The 18,306-nt window shown below is 39.9% G+C and overlaps 1 protein-coding gene across 1 annotated transcript in view; it reads right to left on the minus strand.

Moving 5' to 3' along the window:
- Positions 1-1,536: 1,536 nt before the first annotated feature.
- Positions 1,537-18,306, minus strand: part of igdcc4 (immunoglobulin superfamily, DCC subclass, member 4) — a 44,266-nt gene continuing 27,496 nt past the window's right edge. Inside the window, exons 13-18 of the mRNA XM_030722361.1 lie at positions 14,287-14,414; positions 11,692-11,862; positions 11,426-11,560; positions 9,985-10,087; positions 9,649-9,829; positions 1,537-8,575 (exon numbers count right to left, since the gene is read on the minus strand). Coding sequence (XP_030578221.1) covers positions 8,054-8,575; positions 9,649-9,829; positions 9,985-10,087; positions 11,426-11,560; positions 11,692-11,862; positions 14,287-14,414 — 1,240 coding nt within the window. The 3' untranslated portion in view covers positions 1,537-8,053. The remainder of the gene's footprint in view (positions 8,576-9,648; positions 9,830-9,984; positions 10,088-11,425; positions 11,561-11,691; positions 11,863-14,286; positions 14,415-18,306) is intronic.

An 18,306-nucleotide genomic window follows, 5' to 3' on the forward strand; every position in this document is an offset into this window, starting at 1 on the left:
GACTCTCTGCTCTCCACTTGCCTGACTCGCTGATGAAATATGAGGCATGATGAAGTAGCCCAGAGACCACGCCACTGCTGGAGGACAGAAACACAATATACACACTAACAATACACATTACGTATTTAGCCAGCCGTGTTGATAAGTACAGCAAAGACAATGCATCTCTGCATGTTTATAGGCTTGGCAGTGTGAGCTATTGTGTGTTCATATGTGGGTTTATGTTTATTTGAACCCTCCCAGACCTCTGCAGAGGAGCCTCGCCCTCTGATTAACAGTGATGAGTGCATGAAGATACTGTAGTGAGACCAGACCCTCTGTCGCTAAGTGAAGGCTTTTAACTAACTCTTCAGGGGATTCTGCCATGTGATGTTTCCTGTCTTAAATCTCATGCCCTCCTCTCACACTATTTTCTCTATCACCTCCATCGTTGCCTTTTTATCTTTGAGCTCTCCTGTGCACACACGTACTCTAAGTATTATCCATTCACACGGATAGAATTTCCTCTTCTATTTCTCTCCTTCTCTATGAGTATGGGTAAAATCAAACTGCAGGAACACATAATAATGTATACATTAGCATACATAAATAGCCAAACCAGGTATGAGGTCACAGCAGCATATGGGCTCAGGCAGCAGGCTCTGGTGATGGGAGTGGCACGTGCTTTACAGTTTTTCAGGAACTACCGGGAATGACCACACTGCCCCCCAGTGGCTAAAACTTGCAGTTTCAAGTCAGAATAATACAAATTCATGAGGCTCTGGTTCTGTGAAAAGCTTATCAAACTTCTGATTTATAGACCCCAAAACAGTTCAGATTACACATTGTGCATTTGATACTAAGCTAAAGCCAAAAGATGGCTTGATAGGTTGGCATGAAGACAAATAATGGGTGGGCAAGCAAGTCTGTCAATCCACAGGTAAATATAAAATTTAAATAGGAGCTATGTCCTATCAGCTAAGCAAATTAGCTCCTAGCAATAGCTTCAAAAGTACTGCTTTTGGATATCTTTTGCTGTTATACATATAGTACCTTGTATAAAAAGGCAGATATGTATTTTGACTAACATAAAGACTCTGTTTTTTAAAAAAATATATTTTTAAATGCTTATTATTAACTCTGAACTGTTTAAACAGATACTGTAATACTGTTAGTTAGCTACTCATAATCATCTGCTGAGCTCATTTTTACATCTCTTAAATATTAGAAGATAGGATTAATTTAAACCTCGGAGTGTAAACTGGAGCAGCACATACCCTGCATACCCTGTGATAACACGAAGGTCAGAATGTGAAAAGAAAAAAAAAAAAAGACCCGCACAGCGAGCTCCCTGATAGCTTAAAAGTCATTTTGGAGAATGTAAATGTCAGAAATAGAAATCACACAGAGTGAACTTGACTGATAAATCTTGGGGAGACAAAAGTTACAGAAAATAAAATTCTAATGGAAACAATGTTTGGCTTTGACACAGAATCACACTGAGCTTTGTTTCTATCTTTTTTTATATGTTTATTTACAGAAAAGAAGTGTTCACAGTTGCTGCGAGATTCAACATTTTCATACATGGTAACACAGCGGAAATATTTCTACAAACCACAAGTAATACCTATCCTGTGACTGATCCCTTCAAAACAGCAATGCGTCTATCACAAATCATGGCCAGTGTCACCATGACTAACACTGAGTAATCCACCTGTTGTTTTACACACTATGAAAATTGCACTTCTAGAAATGTAAAGATGACAGACCAGAGTTGCTCATGGCCAAAGACAAAGTGCTAATCTATTAAGTGCTCCTACAGTTTGCTTCTACTTAAGCATATGTGATTAATGAAGTTTTGCTCGGCACACAATGATTCCAAAGGTGTCTGAGTAGATGCAGAGCATTGCTGGTGGCACATGACTATAGCCTGTGCATACACATTCTAAGAGGCAGAACTGAGCAGGTATACACAAAACTAGAGAAAAATGTACCACAAAAAAAAGAAAAAGTACAACAGTGTGACATCACTGGACAAAGCAGCTCACCACAAAGCACCAGAATGTACAAAGAAAAGCCAGAGATAGAAATGCACTGAGCAATTTGTACAAAACAAGATATCATCTGTGCATAAGAGTTTCCTTGATTTAATTTCCAAAAGGACAAAATGAGGCATCGTTTGACAGCACGACATGTATCTGAGATGGATATGCAGGCATGATCCTTTTATGCAAAGATGGTGCACCTGAGTAGAGAAGAGACTATTATTTCTATAGAAGCATGTCTGCACTGAGAGGTACAACCTGCCTTGGGAGAGAATCTCTTTAGCCCTTCTCCCTAAAGAAAAAAGAAAAGAATAAACAGTTACTTCTAGGTTACAATTTAACAAAACTGGACATTTTTTTTTCTCCCATGATTTTTCTTTAAATATTTATGAACGCTTGGTAATTTGAATGGTTTAATCCCTCCTCTAATTCGTTTACCTCTTCAGTGCTAGACTAGACCATCCAAGTCACTGTAATGAGTAAAAACTCACACTGAGGTAACATGAAACATCAGTCCCATCCTCTGTGGAAAAACGTGGCTCACAAAACAACAGGATTCTTATCTTTATATGTTCTACTTCTTACAAAATGTGCAGTATCAAGAGACTGATCAGAATCAAATGAAGTTACAAACATGAGGTATAGTGTTTTAATAAAACCTTACAAAAGAGGATGAAATCAACATAATCAAAGTAATTATCTTCTCTACAAAAATGAGAGAATGAGCAGTTTTCCTCTAAAAATGTGATTGTTCTAGCCAACAAAAAGGTGTACAATAGGAAGTTATATGTATTTAAAAGAGTAGTTAAGTGTTAATAGAGATCTGAAAAGGAGAGCATACATCCTTTATGATGGAGGCAGGTTTTATGCTAATCCCCATTTCATATCATCTGTCAGCTCCACACACCATAATAATCCACTACTGCATCAAGACTTAACACATGAGTGTAACAACCTGATTGAAGTGAAATAGTTGTGAGGAAAAAAAAAAAAGCATGAAACTATGTCCGACTAAGAGTTTACATTCGATTTTGGCAGCTACACATGAAACTGAATTCCTTCATCATGGATGTGATAGTGTCTTTCTTTGACCAACTCCCAGGCGCAAACTAACTCATTTTCAATTGTTTTAAATGTCCATGGTGCAGTGGTGCAGAGAATTTACTGTTACTATGATCTTACTTTATATGCAGTGACAATAGCCTGCTGCTATGTTCAAAGCAGAAAATGTTAGGTGTGAGACGTCATTAAATCTACACTCCAAAGATTTGAAAAGATTTTTATTCTTTTTTGTCACTGTAACTGTCCATTGTGACTTTCTAACACTATCCTGATTCACTGATTTCCATACAAACACATGTCCAGATGAAGCCTATCCGAACAGCACATAACACATTTAGCACTTCTTTTCTTAAGGTAGCATGGCTAATCATGGCCGACCTGGACTGAGAGAGGTATGTTAAAGATATCAAACTGGAATGCTTTTGAGAATGTTTCTTTCAGTACTCAGGACATACATGCCTTTTAAGGATGAGGAGAAACAGTAGGCTATAAGTATGTAGAGAACAGTAAAGACCCTTTTTTTTTTTTTTAAATTGGTGCTTTGCTTTAACTTTTATAAATGGCAAATGAACCTTAAATCACAAGTCAGAAAGCTATGGCTGCAATGTTCACTAAACATTTAAATTATTATACCATAGCAGGTGTTACTTTATTAGCAAAAGGAAACCTGCTTTGAAATCACTAATTGCCATTTTGGATTGATGAGCACAGTAGTGCAGCAGCAGTTTTTTGTTTTTAACCCATGTGAGCATGCAGTTGATTTGCCCTTTATGGACCACTTAAACTCAAACTTTATGATGGCATTTTGAAGGTGTAAAATAATAATTACTGAAACTGGCAGTAGATTGTATCTGAATATCTGAATCCAGATGCAACAAACCTTAATCTCTTAAATCAGTGTTTCACACAGGTTTCCACACATTCATTTCTGTCTGTAAATGACTGCTAATGCAGTAAGGGGGGAAAAAATGCCAGTCTTATTTTGATGTTGAGTAGATAGAAGCAAGGCAAAAAAACAAAACAAAAATGCTCTGTGGTAGTAATCATGAATTTTGTTCTGAAATTGGGGGAAAGCTTTTTAGCGGGAACAGTTACGTTGGTATTGAACACACTGAGCATTTTTCATTAATTCACAAACAACCTTTTGCATTTCTGCTGCTAAAGTTTGTGATATTTTTGCAGCTGCTTGGACATAGGTAGAAACATGGGCAGGATAGAGACGGGGTTTGTCCATTTGCTCCATTTTCACTGCTAGAAAACAACCTGAGAGAAGATGAGACATCATAAACAGGGCTCGACTCAATGCTATGATTATATTTTGACATATCTGTCATTATTACTTATCACAAGCTCTGTAAAGCTGTTATTGAATTGAACCTACTGAAAAATACACACACACAAAAAAAATAATCAGTGCTCAGCCTTTTTTTCCCCATAACATGCGAATTGACAAATTATAGTGTTGTCGGCTTTAAAAAAAAAAAAAAAAAAAAAAAATTGTCTTTTTGATGTGAAGCACCTGATAGAACCAGTTTGAGTTGAGTTACAAAAGACATGCAAAGACTTGCGCCACCTGTAGTTAATGAGTGTCACATGTTCTTGTCTTCATGCAGGCCAGAACATTATGACCTGAAGCTGGCAAGCAAAATAAATAACTCGATAACCTGCTTCAAGTGTCTTCACAGTTTACCTTACTTAAAGACTTTTTTGGGGGTTTATTTAATAGAAAAAGAAAAGTTGTACTCATATATACATTGATTAGTGTGTAATTACATCTTCCAACAAAATTATGCATTCTCTTAAACTTAGAATTAATCTCTTAAAACTACACAAGCATGGGTGCCAATTTGTGGAAGCCACTATGTTGCCCTGCCATGTTGAGTGCATTGGCCGAAATGGACATTGCTGTTCCACCTAATGGCATTTTATGTATGTGGATGGAGACTGGCAACATACTGTACATTGAACACCAAAGGCGAGAACAGAACTTGTAGGTGTTTGCGTGCCGAAGATAAAATGTCATCCTCTTCCTCCTCATCTCCTGAACCGGAGTCTAACGCATGAAAATGTGCATAAACATACTTATTACCAATATTGTTACAATTATTTAGACGTGTGGCCCTCCCGTCTCCGTACAATTGACAGTGAGCCGGATAAACAACAACAGCCGGTTATAAGCTGAAGTTATGTGATCTAATGTTAGGCTCGAGTGCTCTAAAATTCAAACTTTCCCTCAGATAAACAGTTTGATTACATTCTCACATCTTATGAGAGTTTACATGCTAAGTGTCATAAGTCCAACAATGTTTGATCCACTTTAAAGAAAGCTTCACTAACACCAGCTAACAGCAGCTGTTAACAGACGCAAACAGCAGCACTTAGCAAAAGAATTGTTCAGGATATCCTCAACAACTGACCTCAGTATCACTTCTTTCAAAGTTTTACAGCTGAGACACCAGCTGAGGTAAACTGTGGACAGCCTACATTCACTACATTCATCTGTAGTGAGGATTATGCACTTGAATTGGGAGGGGTACGAAAACTCAGCTTGACTGCAATCTACAATTTACAGACACACAGCGGTGATATTTTACGCAGTGTAACTTTAAGGTGAATGAAATCAAAAGAATTGTGTTCCAACATTTTGTCTATCAGAACCCAACAAAAACTGTAGTTGCCTGCAAGTGGCACGATAAGGATAAGTACATTACAGAAGCTGTTAGAACTTACAGTTGGTCCTACTTTGACTGGAATTATAACTCTGAAACTGAGCGTCACCGGGTGGACTAGTTTCAGGTGCATCACATCAAAGCCACAGGCATGTTTTGTTTTTTTTCTCCAATAGAGCGATGTTGCAGGAAAGAGTAATGCTGCACTGACAATCTATTAGAAATCTGAGAGGAAGCTGCAACGCGCTAAAGAGACCATTTCCAGTTTGACATAATACAAGAACGTACAGTCACTGCAGGACAATTATTCCTCCAAAAACTAAATGCTGTAAAATCAGACAAGTTAAGAATAAGATCTTAAAAGGTGCTAGTTACATAAAACTAATAAAATCACACTGGAAACTGTCCTGAAAATAAATGAGGTAGTGCTGTTGATAAAAAGTAGGGATGCACCAGTCTCTCTACACCACTTGAATCGATGCTGAATCACTGCTTGTCATATGAAAGTTGTAATTATCAAAAACTCTTTGACTGAATATGTAAGTAATGGATTCAGCAGTTTGGAGGCACTAGTTAAAAAAAATAATAAAAAACTAACAAAAAAACTGGATCACATACAGTACTTAACAGATTTATTAGACCACATATAATGAAAAACAAGAAAATACAAGTATTTTAGAAATCTGTCAAGTATGTGTTTTAACAGTAAAAATTATTAGTTATTTATTAGCCAAATAAACTGAATTCACGTTTTTTCTACCCAAATTTGATCCGGCACACTGCACCTCACTCAGAAGTCAAAAATTAATCAAGCATAACATTCAACCACTAAAACTAATTTTTCTATTCAGGAATGCAAGTAAATAACTGTAATTTGGCATCTTAATGAAATAATAATGTGATTTACTATTTTTCTCACCTAATTTGAAAATTCATGGATAACATTCATTATATTTTAGTATTAAAAATATCATTTCAATTAAAGACCTTGCACATGCTGGTGGATTAACTATTACAGAAACATAAAAGATGATTTTGGTAATTACCGATACTGTTAATTTAGGGCACCTGTGCAACAAACTATACTATTGGTGGTGGTCTAATAAATTTGTTAAGCACTGTATATTTTTTTCCTTCTTCTAGCTGATCTTGTTGAATTCTGTCATTGCTCTGGTAGCAGAGTGAAGAATTTTGGAATTTTTTTTTATAACTAGGCAGAATCAAGTGAAATATACTTTGAATTATTACAAGTATCATATTAAAAATAAGTTTACTGAGGGGGAAAAAAAAAAAAATTGGCTCCAACCAATGGCACAGCATCTTGACAATAGTAGTGACAATGGTGCATCCCTATTTAGGAGCCAAAAAAGGAGAGTGGTCTACAGATGAACAGTTGTAACTTCTCCTCTCGTTCTCCCATCAACACAAACCAATACCAAAATAAACATTTAAGTACTATAATTTCATAAATGAGATATCTACCATTATTAAAACAGAAAGGAAACTTGTTTGACTTTTCAATTGTCCCTGGATTACAAAATCATACCACTGGGATATATGGCATTTTGGAAAAGAATACTTCACATGTTCCACATCTGTATACTCCATGTTTTTACATTTTTCCATTCCAGTTGACTTTTTTTTTTGTACTTGGACTGAATACAATATTTAGAAATATACAGAGGTTATAAATGCACCTAGAATAATTAGGCACCTGAGACCCCCACACTCCAGTCAGTAAATGTGTGTTTATACATGCCGGTTTGAATTTTATGTGTGGTATCAAGGAATTAGCTAGGTTTTTAGCTTTCTCTGTTGGTGTGTGTATATGTGTATGTGTGTGTGTGTGTGTGTGTGTGTGTATGTATGTGTCTGTGGACCCTGAGACAGCAGGAGGCTGGAGAGAGGCACAGGTGTTCTGCACTTGCAGAGTGTGAAGATACTCTTTAAGGCTTATTCCTAAGTGCCACACTGAAGTAGCATCCACGCAACCAAACCCAGGGAGACCCTGCACTTCCAATCTACCCATCGATGATGATAACCTGTCCAAGCGCTCACTCACTCATGAGACAGAATGCATACCCATATACAGTACTCTACCACTAAAAATATACTGTATATGCTTACTCTGTATACACAAGTATGAAACAGTGGATTCAAAGTACCTAAAAAACTTTGCGAGGAAGAGAAAGAAATCTAATAATGAGGTGCATAAAAATAATCCTTGGGTTTTTTTCCTGGGTACATAAAAGAAAATCCATCTGATGTCCTGTGTGGCTGATGCCCTGCATGCAGAGGCTATGGGCACAGATAACTGTGTGCTGCTGAGGTAGAGTGGACCAGTCCGGTGCTGACAAAGGGGGAAGGGGACAGGCCAGGAGAGATGGCCTTCCCAGGTGCAGATGAACAGTGTCTTGAGTCCCCATTTTCCAGATGCTCTGACCTCAGCACAATCTTAGGAGAATGGAAGCCATTGGTTAGCCCCATTTCCTGATGTGGTGCTGGGTCTGCAGTCAGCTGGTGTTCTGTATCTTCCATCTCCCCATTGTAAGTAGCCACCAACTTTACTGAGGGAAGACTCGAGGGGCTTTGGGCTAGTGACAGTTTCTCCAGAGGTTGCTCCTCTCCTGGCATACTTGGCTGGCTCAAAGGGGAATACTTTTCCTCTGATAACGAGGGTCCCCTGGTTGTGTTAGAATCCTTGCTTTCACAGCCATCCTCTTCTTTCTCCCTCCCTGTGTCCAAAAGTTCAGAGTGAACAATGACTTCTGCCTCAACGCGGTTACTGCACAGCGATGCACTCAGATGATCTTCTAAGTCCTGCAATGAAACAATATCACTGTTACTTGAGATTTTTTATTATTAGCTTATTCACCTGAGCAATTGAAGTGTCCAGCTGTTCCTCACTTGTATCTTAATGCCTGTGCTAGTGTAGGATGTTTCTTCTATTAGCACGTCCATGCTAACTAGCTTAGTTAGCTAAAGACCATCTACTTAACTAACTACATCTAATGAATAAATTATTGATGCTAGGACTAACTACTGCTGCAATTTAGTGCTTATTTTCTGTAGTTCAGCAATAAGTGAATATGTTGCCTTTTAACTGGTTATACATGCAGTGACATGCAACTTGGCCCTTAGACTTTAAAACAGTGTTATATACTGTATATAGCCATCCAGTGTACATTTAGGACCATGTTTATAAGTTATAAGCTGGATGCATTAAAAAGCCAATTCTCATAATTACATTTAGTGTAATCAGTCTGCTACAGATGATAACATCTGCCAGTGAAAATAGTCATTTCAGACAGCAGAATCAATGATCACAATCTCCCAAATGAGATGATGCCTTTGTTTACCTCATTCTGAAATCAAATATTCATTGTTTCAAAGGTTTCACTGGTTCATATGCAACTGTTACTGTTTTAAACTGAAAGTGGCAAAGGTTTAGCAACATGTCACTGTGGGGGGGGTTTTACCAAACTGTCAATTAGATATGCAATTTGAAACAATGATGCTGTTTGAGAGAATGGTTGATACCTAATAGAGACAACGCAAGTTCTTATTTTGTTCATTAGTTTACCATGCCATTCTCAGTAATTAGCATGTTGAGAGCTCCATTAACGAGTGTTGGAGAATCTTCTGTTATGGTGTCTCTGTATCTTGTGATTCTGTTGGCCCAGTTATGGCTCACAGAGCCATTCCATGCAGCCTGCAAAATGAACACAGTTGAAGTATCAAAATTAGAACTACTGTCCCTCAACAATACGTGAAAAAAAACAAACACAGAAACCATTTCCAAGGCCCATCTGGAAATTAACTTTCCCCTTAAAGGTTTAGACCTTGGGATCAGGTGCAGGGGTATCTTCCCCTTCCCCTGGATTAGCACTTGCCATCAGACTCTGCTCTTCTGGGGCCTCTGTTGGCGGCTGAACAGACTCTTGGCTTCCTGGCGGCATCAGTGTCTCCAGTTCATAGCTGTCGCTGCACTCTGGCATGTTGGAGGGAATGGGGCAGCTTCCTCTCTTATACTGAGGTGTCCCAGCTGTGGAGTCCAGACCCCCAGATATCTCCCTATTTGAAACAGTGATGAGAAGGATAGAAGAGCAGATATTACACCAAACATCAGACGTAGACACATTCTGTTTTATCAGGGCTTTTGTTCATAAGCAGTGGTTTTAAGAAGTAAAACAAGTAAGATAGACAAGTACATAGGCACCGTATCATACCTGGATTTGCTGTTACGAAAGCTGAAACACATGCAGAGGAGGATGCATATCAGTCCTAGGCACACACCGACTATGATGCCTATCACTGCATGGATGTTCAGCTCTGTTAAAAATTTAGTTAGCATGGAAAAAGAGAGAAAAAAAATCTAGATGTATAAACAATAACTAGGGCAGAGTTACACATTGCCTTGTTTCCATTCCAGATTGCCACACTGATTCTGATAATTGATCTGTTACTTGAGATGACTCTTATGACTTGTATAAAAAAAAGCCTATCTTAAAAATACTAATAACTGTAAAACTTATCTAGAATTGGCACAGGTATGTTGTAAAAGGACCGCTAGAATGCACTGATTTCTTAATGCAAGTCAAGGTTATAGTAGAAAGGTAATACATAATATTTAAAAGCAGACCTTCATTAAAATTGATTTATGCTAGATTAGAAGGACAGGAAACAGAACAGGAGCTCTCTTACCAACTCATTAGCTACCTCAGTGTCACTTGCGTTGCTAGCTGGAAACACTATTAAAGCCCATGTGGACAAAATAAGCCTGCTACTCTACCTCTTTATTAAGAGAGTTGGAAAGGAAAAAAAAACAACGAAAGACAGTATTTTACTGCTTCTTGCACTGGGAAAAAAATAGTTATTTCTAAATAGCATGTCCTCAGTATTACTCCTACGGTGCTTTAATACTTAATAGTTCTTGGGGAAGTTAATGACTGTGTTTAAAGAAAAACAGGCCATTTAATAATTACAGAAACTAAAATGCTGACTGATGGAATTAAAAAGTATGTAGTGAGACTGCAAGCCTAAACACAAAGTGGCATGAGAGTAAAGAAAGTACTTTTCACAGCAAATTCTATTATGTACACAAAGCAGTAATTCAGAATCGCCTCTGGGGTCACTGATGAGGTCACCCTTTGATATCTACACTTTAGTATTATGTTTAAAATGCAGCAGAGGAGAAGAGAAATAAACTTATTGAAAGCTACACATTCTCTGCAAGCTGAGACTTACTCAGTTTACTTACTTCAATTAGTGTGTGGCTATTGTTAAAAGTGTATGAGAAATAAATGATTAGAAAACAGGACAAAGGACACAGGTATGCAACAAAAAACAAGGAAATGCCTCTGTAAAGTGGTGTGTTGACATTTTCTGATTAAGCATTTTAAATCCTTGCTCACTTCTAGCATTGACAGTTCAGTTACTTTTTTTAAAAAACATATTTCCATAAGTTCCCACAGAGCTGTATAAAACCCACATGACAACCTACCATGGAAGCTGGTAAAAGCTACCAAATCTTTCCCACCTTTACAAAACAAATTTGTTTCATTAGCAAATCTTTTGCATTAACAGTGCAATGAAAATAATGCATATTACTGGTGTGTAAAACTGCAGTTCTGTCCTATATAATCTATATAGGCTCTGCGTGACACATACCATATTTTTGAAGGGGAGTGTGAACTTCCTTTATAGGTGAGTAAGGCCCTGGTCCCACATCAGTAGATGCCCCAACCTTAAAAAAGTATCGAGTTCCACTGGACAATCCTTGGACCTCTACACTAGTAATGCTCCCTGCGATGGAGAAAAACATCTTAAAATAATAATAATAATAATGCATATTATTGAGACAGTAAATATTGCTGTAAATAATAAAAATTAAATATAATATTTTTTTATGTTGTGTCATGCAAAGAAGCACCCACCATCCTGGGAAAGGTTCTTCCATAAATGCTCAGGTTCACTGAGGTTGCCACTGTACAAAATCTTGTAGCTGATGATGATACCATTAGGCTCCAGTGGAGGGTGCCAGCTCACAAGCACAGAGGAGGAGTCCAGCACAGTCAGCTGCAGCTCCTCGGGAGGTGTGGAGGGCCCTGAAGGGGAAGGGAGGGTCGGGTCAGTAATTAGAGCCTAGAAATGAGGCCGCACAGCTGGAGAATGTATATTGTCTTTGTGGGGGGTCTGACATTTCTGTGACAACCATCTGTGTGCTCATGTCCCCACCACCTGGGTACAGAAGAGAGGAGACCTGCAGGGCAATAGGAGAGTGGACTAGGGCCCAGGTGATCACACACAATGGTGGAGAGCATGATGGGGTAACTGGTGGCAATAATCTTATTAAAAGTGGCCCACTTGGCACCTACCACTCTCATCTGGGTGACAAGTTTCTGGCCTGGAGAAGACCACTGACATAATCTTGCTATAATGTTCATAGCATATGTCTGTATATATGCCTGCGTGTACCCTATCTCCTCCTTAACAGGTCGGACAATCTGAGTGAAACTTTGCACCAGTATCATCACACACAAAGCAATTATTATCATCTGTATGTTTTTTTTTTTTTTTTATTTATTATAAATCCCAATTCTTTCAATTTTGTATAATGTTCATTTCATCACCCCCCTGCAAATGCAATGTTACGTTCACAGTTTCATGAAAGTGGGAGCTGGGTGAGACACTGCCTGCACATATGCCTGGTGGTATTGCTGGGGTGGTGTGTTGTTCCCTCCTAGACAGGCAGTGTTTTAAAGCCTCATCATCTCTGTTTTTCTTCTCACATCTTCTGCATGGAAGGTGACAGCTGCACCAAAGCTGACAGGGGCGTCGAGGATCTCCTCCTTTTCCTTAGTCAGGTTGGTGAGTCCGAGCTAGCGTGCTCACTCCTGGAGAACCATGCGACCCATGGCTCTCCAAGTAGCCTATCTTACTACTTTGTGGAGGTGGAGGACATGGTCAGTTATGACACAGATTTCTTCCCACACAGTGGTATCTAGTTTAGTTGTTATGTCCTCTTCTAGCTCAGTTTGGTAAGCCATTAGGATGGAAGAAGGTGGTGTTGAGGGCTCTTGTTGACAGCGCTGCTGCCTTGCAGCACTTATCCATAAGGTTGGATTGGAAGCAGTCAGCCTTGGAGGGAATGGACAGGGCCAACAAAGACAGAGGAGTGTTCAGATAAAGATAGCTTGCTACCATGGGCTCCACTTGTGGCATCTGGTGGAGACTGAGGGAGCTTCCAACCATGGAGAGATTTACACTGATTGTTTTTCATCAGATGACAGGACTTACAAGTCATCTCCATTCTTGTTAGCATCTCCTAGGGTCACCCCAGCTGGGGAGAAGCACTTCCATCCTCCATCTGCCTCCAGCAAAGGGAAAGCAGTAGTAATGAGCTGAGGATCTGCCTCTGCCCAGCTCAGGCTTGGTGTTGCAGCCAAATCCTCAGGCATCTCCATTTCTCCTTGTGTCACAGCAGCCTCACACAACAACCTGCCCGAGAGGTTAACCTGGTGAGCTAACCTGCAGTGGAGAAGTTTGCATGGAAAAGCTGTGCAGTGGATAGAGTCTGGGGTGGATGTCAAGGCAGCCTGAACATGAACTAAGCCCAGGCATGCAACACACATGGCATGTGTTTCTCAGGTAGAAATCTTGTTCAAAGTTTTTCAGCTTCATTCAGGTTGTTACCCGTAGCCATGGTTAGCTAAGGGGCTATGAGACTGACATCCAACTAAAGTGGGGAGAAGAATATTGCTATTACTCAGCTAGCGTGGGGTGAAAATTAGTGCTACCTCTCTAGAGGTATTGCTACCCAATATGAGAAACCACTAGCACTTGCTACTTCCCAGAGTAAAAGCATTGCTACTAAACACCACCACTAGCTACAGGATAGTATTACTACTGCTTGTGAGCTAGTGAATAACTGAAATGTTGGGAACTAAGTGCCTGGTGAACGAGTTGTGCACTTGAATCTGTGGACCATTTAGCTTAGCACACAATAGCACAGTTATCACCAGGCTTCTGTGAGAAGCAAGGAGAGGTTTTTGAATTACATCTGACACAATATCAGGGAGGCCCTAGCCCCTAGTGCCATGGGCATTGCTCAGCCAGTCTATAAGGGCTGGCATAATGGCATTTGAGCTTCTGATGAGGTCATAAAGGTGTTCCCCATAGTGAGACATGAAACAAATGCCATGAAAGAGAACTACACTTTTATTTTATTTTTTTTTGGCTCAGTGTAGTTCTTCATGAGATGTTATGGTTTAAGTGACTTACACAAAAAAACAAAGTGACTTACTCAAGCGGGCCATGGAGAATATGAAAGAAAGCAGTTTTTATTTTTCTGTTGCACATAGGTGAATGAAGATGTGATGGATGGAGGATTCCCTTGAAGTGCATACTTAATCTGTGTGTGTGTGTGTCAAAAACCATCTACTGCAGGTTTAATCGTGATTTTTTTTTTTTTTTTTTTTTTTTTAAAATCAACAGCATACAGAAAACCAGCTCTGAGGTTGAAAACTCACGATCAGCGAGAGTGGACTCCTCCACAGTGCCACTGAATGGTCCGAGCACATTCACTCCATTAGACTGCACTGCCAGCTCGTAGTGAGTGAAGGGCTTCAGTTCCCTAAGCAAAATCTCTTGTGCAGAGCTGAAATACACAAAGATGAGAGTTCTGAATGTGTAGTGTAGGTTCAGTGCTCACAGAAAAACACATATTTACTATCTTAAATGTAGTTTTTTTTTTTTTTTTAGGGTATTTAATTGTTCTGCTACAACATGTATTATCTTTATCATTTATTTACTACACTTGCTGGCCACTGTGTTGGTACACCTTTTCTAATCAGCCACTGACGTGGCAGTAACTCAATGGATTTATGTAAACATGGTGAATCTGCTGAAGGTCAAACCAAACATCAGAATGGAGAAGAAAGGTAATTTAGGTTACTTTGAATGTGGCATGGTTATTGTTGGGATGCTCTGAGTATTTTAGAAAATGCTGATTTACTGGGATTTTCCCACACAGTCTTCTGTAGAATTTACAGAGAATGGTCTGAAAAAGAGAAAATATCCAATGAGTGGCAGTTCACCATGTGAAAATGCCTTGCTGATGCCAGAGGTCAGACGAGAATGTCTAGTGTTTCAAGCTGATAATAAGGGAATAGTAATGTTTGGTTACTAGCATAACCCCAGTTCTCTGAAAACTGAGTGAACTATGGGAAGTGCCCTCTGGCTTGGCCAATCACAGAAATTCCACTACCACCATGTATGTCCAAGACAGACCAAACCCTTCAAGGACATGGGGTCCCCTGATACACCCGTGCAAGTAGAGCAGTGCGGAGAAATACCTTACTTGGTTTTCTGAGAATTGGGGTTACAGTAGTAACCAAACATTCTCTTTCAAACCTCACTTATTATCTCAAGTTATAGCCCACTCCTTGTTCTAGACAAGTCGACACCTCACACCATAGAGGACATAGTCACATTGAGGGAGTAAAACCTAACAAATGTGTGTGGGGATGCCCAACAGCTGCACAGATGTCCCCCACAGAAATACCTCTAAAAAGGGCCCCTACGCGAGCGATTCCAGTGTGACAAATGCTGACAGGACATAGGCTTCCCTCTATGAGAGAGACCCCAGGCCACAAGGAGCTGTCTGCTTTTCCTAAACCTCTTAGTCCTGTCTAGACCAATGCACAATGCTTGGATAGGACAAAGCGAATTAAGCCACTTCTGGGCCTCATCAGCAAATGGCGGGGGGTGAAAAGCTAATAGTTCCAGTGTGGGGCAACTATAGGTAGACTCCCTAACCTCAGGCACAAAGGGCAGGGTTAGGGTGCAGAACCACCTTACTATAGTTGCAGGGAAAACTGCAGATAGGTAATGTGCATAGATAAAGCATGCAACTCTCTGAGCCTTTTTGCTGATGCCAGTAATAGGACAGTTGTGAGTAAAAGTGCCTTTCAGTCAACACACTCTAAAGGCTCAAAAGGTCGCTCTGGGTGCACCTTTAAAACTGTGTGTAAATCCCAAGAATGAACAACAGGCTTAACAGTATGCCTCAGCCTTTCTCCTTACCAACTGGTGCACTGCGAAAGCCAACATGACAGGCCGAAACTTTAATAGTGGCAAATGCTCTTCCCTTATCTAGGAAGTTGTGAAGACATTTGGAACAGAGCGCTGATAAGGAATTTTATTCCTAACTGCACATTATCTCTCAAATACATACCATGTGGAAAGAGCTCTTGCACTTTGAATCTTCTCAATCACTCTCAGAGGGATCAGACTTTTTTTTTTTTTTTTTTAAATTCAGTCTTTCATATGCCAGGCCCAGAGAGCTAACTGTTCTGGATGCAGATGAAAAATATCCACCCATTTGCCTGTGACACCAGGTCCCTGTGCAAGGGCAGTGGCCACGGCTGGTTTTGGAGTAGACAAGCTAGCTCCACCATCTATGGTTTGCTAATATAAGAAGATGAGAAATCCCTTTATTAGTCCCATAATGGGGAAATTCAGCTGGGCCAGTAAGTAGTGATTAAAATCAGTGATAGTCATGGCTCCCTCATCCTGCTCAGTACCTATGGTATGAGGCTGAGGGAAGGAAATGCATACAGCAGCACCTTTGACCATGGGTTTGCTAGTGCATCTTTGCTTAATGGTGCAACCCCTTCTCTCAATGAAAAGAAGAGAGGACATTTTGCATTTTCACAAATTGCCAACAGATCTATGGATGCCTGACCAAACCTGTCCCACAGCTGGTGGATTATTTCAGGACTGAGTCTCTACTCCCTGTAGAGGAGATTCTCCTGGAGAGCAAATCCGCCACAGTGTTCAACACACCGGGAACGTGCATCGCGTGCAATGACAGGAGGTGTTTGCTGCTCCACATAATCAGGCTGTGAGCCAGCCTGTGTAACATCACAGAGTGGGTGCCTCCCTGATCCTACTGCTGCTGCATTGTTGTCTTTCCTGACCAAGACATGACAATTTTTCAGGAGCGGAAAAGGAAAACGCTGCTCCAGGATTCTGCAGGGCATTATAAGGCAGTGCTCCCAGGAGTTGGGGTCTGCCAGCACGCTTGTGTGTGCTTGACACTCATGCAGGCGATGCAGAGGGGCTAGGGGTCTTTCCCCAAGATGGTCAACCCACAAGCAGCTGGCGAAGTGCAGGACGCAATGTCCTTAACCTTGCCACCACCAGCGTTCCCCTGAGAGGATCCAGTCATAACACATCGAACCTTGAAGCAGATGTCACTCCTGTCAGCTAAGAACAGAAAACTGAGACTACAGTTTGAATAGGCTCACCAAAATTTGACAATGGAAAATTTGAAAAATGTTGCCTGGTGTGATGAGTCTTGATTTCTACTGCAACACTGAGATGGAAGGGTCGTAATTTGGTGTAAACAACAAGAAAGCGTGGATGCATCCTGCTGTGTACTGACCGTTCAGGCTGCTGGTGGTGTAATGGTGTGGGGGAGTATTTCTTGGCACACTTTGGGTCCCTTAGTACCAATTACGCAGCTTTTAAATGTCACAGTCCACCTGAGTATTGTTGCCGACCCTGTCCCTCCCTTTATAACCACAGTGTACCTATCTTCCAATGACTGCTTCCATCAGGATAACATGCCATGTCACAAAGCTCAAATCACCTCAAAGTGGTTTCTTGAGCATGAGATTGAGTTCATTGTACTCAAATGACCGCCACAGTCACCATATATCACTAGAGTACTATTGAGATGTGGTGGAATGGGAGATTCACATCATGGATGTGCAGCCAGCAGATGTGCAGCAGCTGGGTAATGCTATCATGTAAATATGGACCAAACTATCTGCGGAATGTTTCCAGCAACTTGTTGAATCTATGCCACAAAGAATTAATGCTGTTCTGAAGGCAAAAGGAGAGAACTAGACAGGTATAATTATTGAAGTGGCCAGTGAGTGTATATTAGGCTTGAAATTATTAAGGAATATAGTATTTTTTTAAATATGACATTCAGTGATATACTCTGAAGACTGTCAATGAAAATACATTGTTTGCTACTGAATAGAAAACTATTTCTATTAAGAAATGGGGCCATGCTGCTCTTACAGATGAAATGAGCATAATAGGTGTTTAAAAGCAATTTTCTAGTGGAGAGGTTTAATTAGTTCAAATACCAAGAAAAAAGGAAGCAAGAAACACAGGAATCTGTATTCATAGTTACTAATTTCATTCTAAGAATATTACGCCTCTTGGGGTTCTATGCTAATTCTAAAGATGTTCATTTGATTAGAGTTTAGACCACTTTTAAATGGATTTAGTGAAAGTGATGCCATCAGATTTGAAATCATTCAGGTAAACAGTAATCCCTCGCTACTTTGCGGTTCGCTTTTCGCGGACTTGCTGTTTCGCGGGTTTTCAATCAATATTAGTGTAAAATATTTATTGCGGTATTTTCGCTGCGGTACTCATTCTTCACATGCGTAGTATATGTTGTACAGTAATGTGTATATATATATATGGTGTACAAGTGTGTGGGGAGGGTTTATAAAAATTTAAAATAG

This window comes from Archocentrus centrarchus, chromosome 3, assembly GCF_007364275.1.
Source record: "Archocentrus centrarchus isolate MPI-CPG fArcCen1 chromosome 3, fArcCen1, whole genome shotgun sequence".
Classification (NCBI taxonomy): Eukaryota; Metazoa; Chordata; class Actinopteri; order Cichliformes; family Cichlidae; genus Archocentrus; species Archocentrus centrarchus.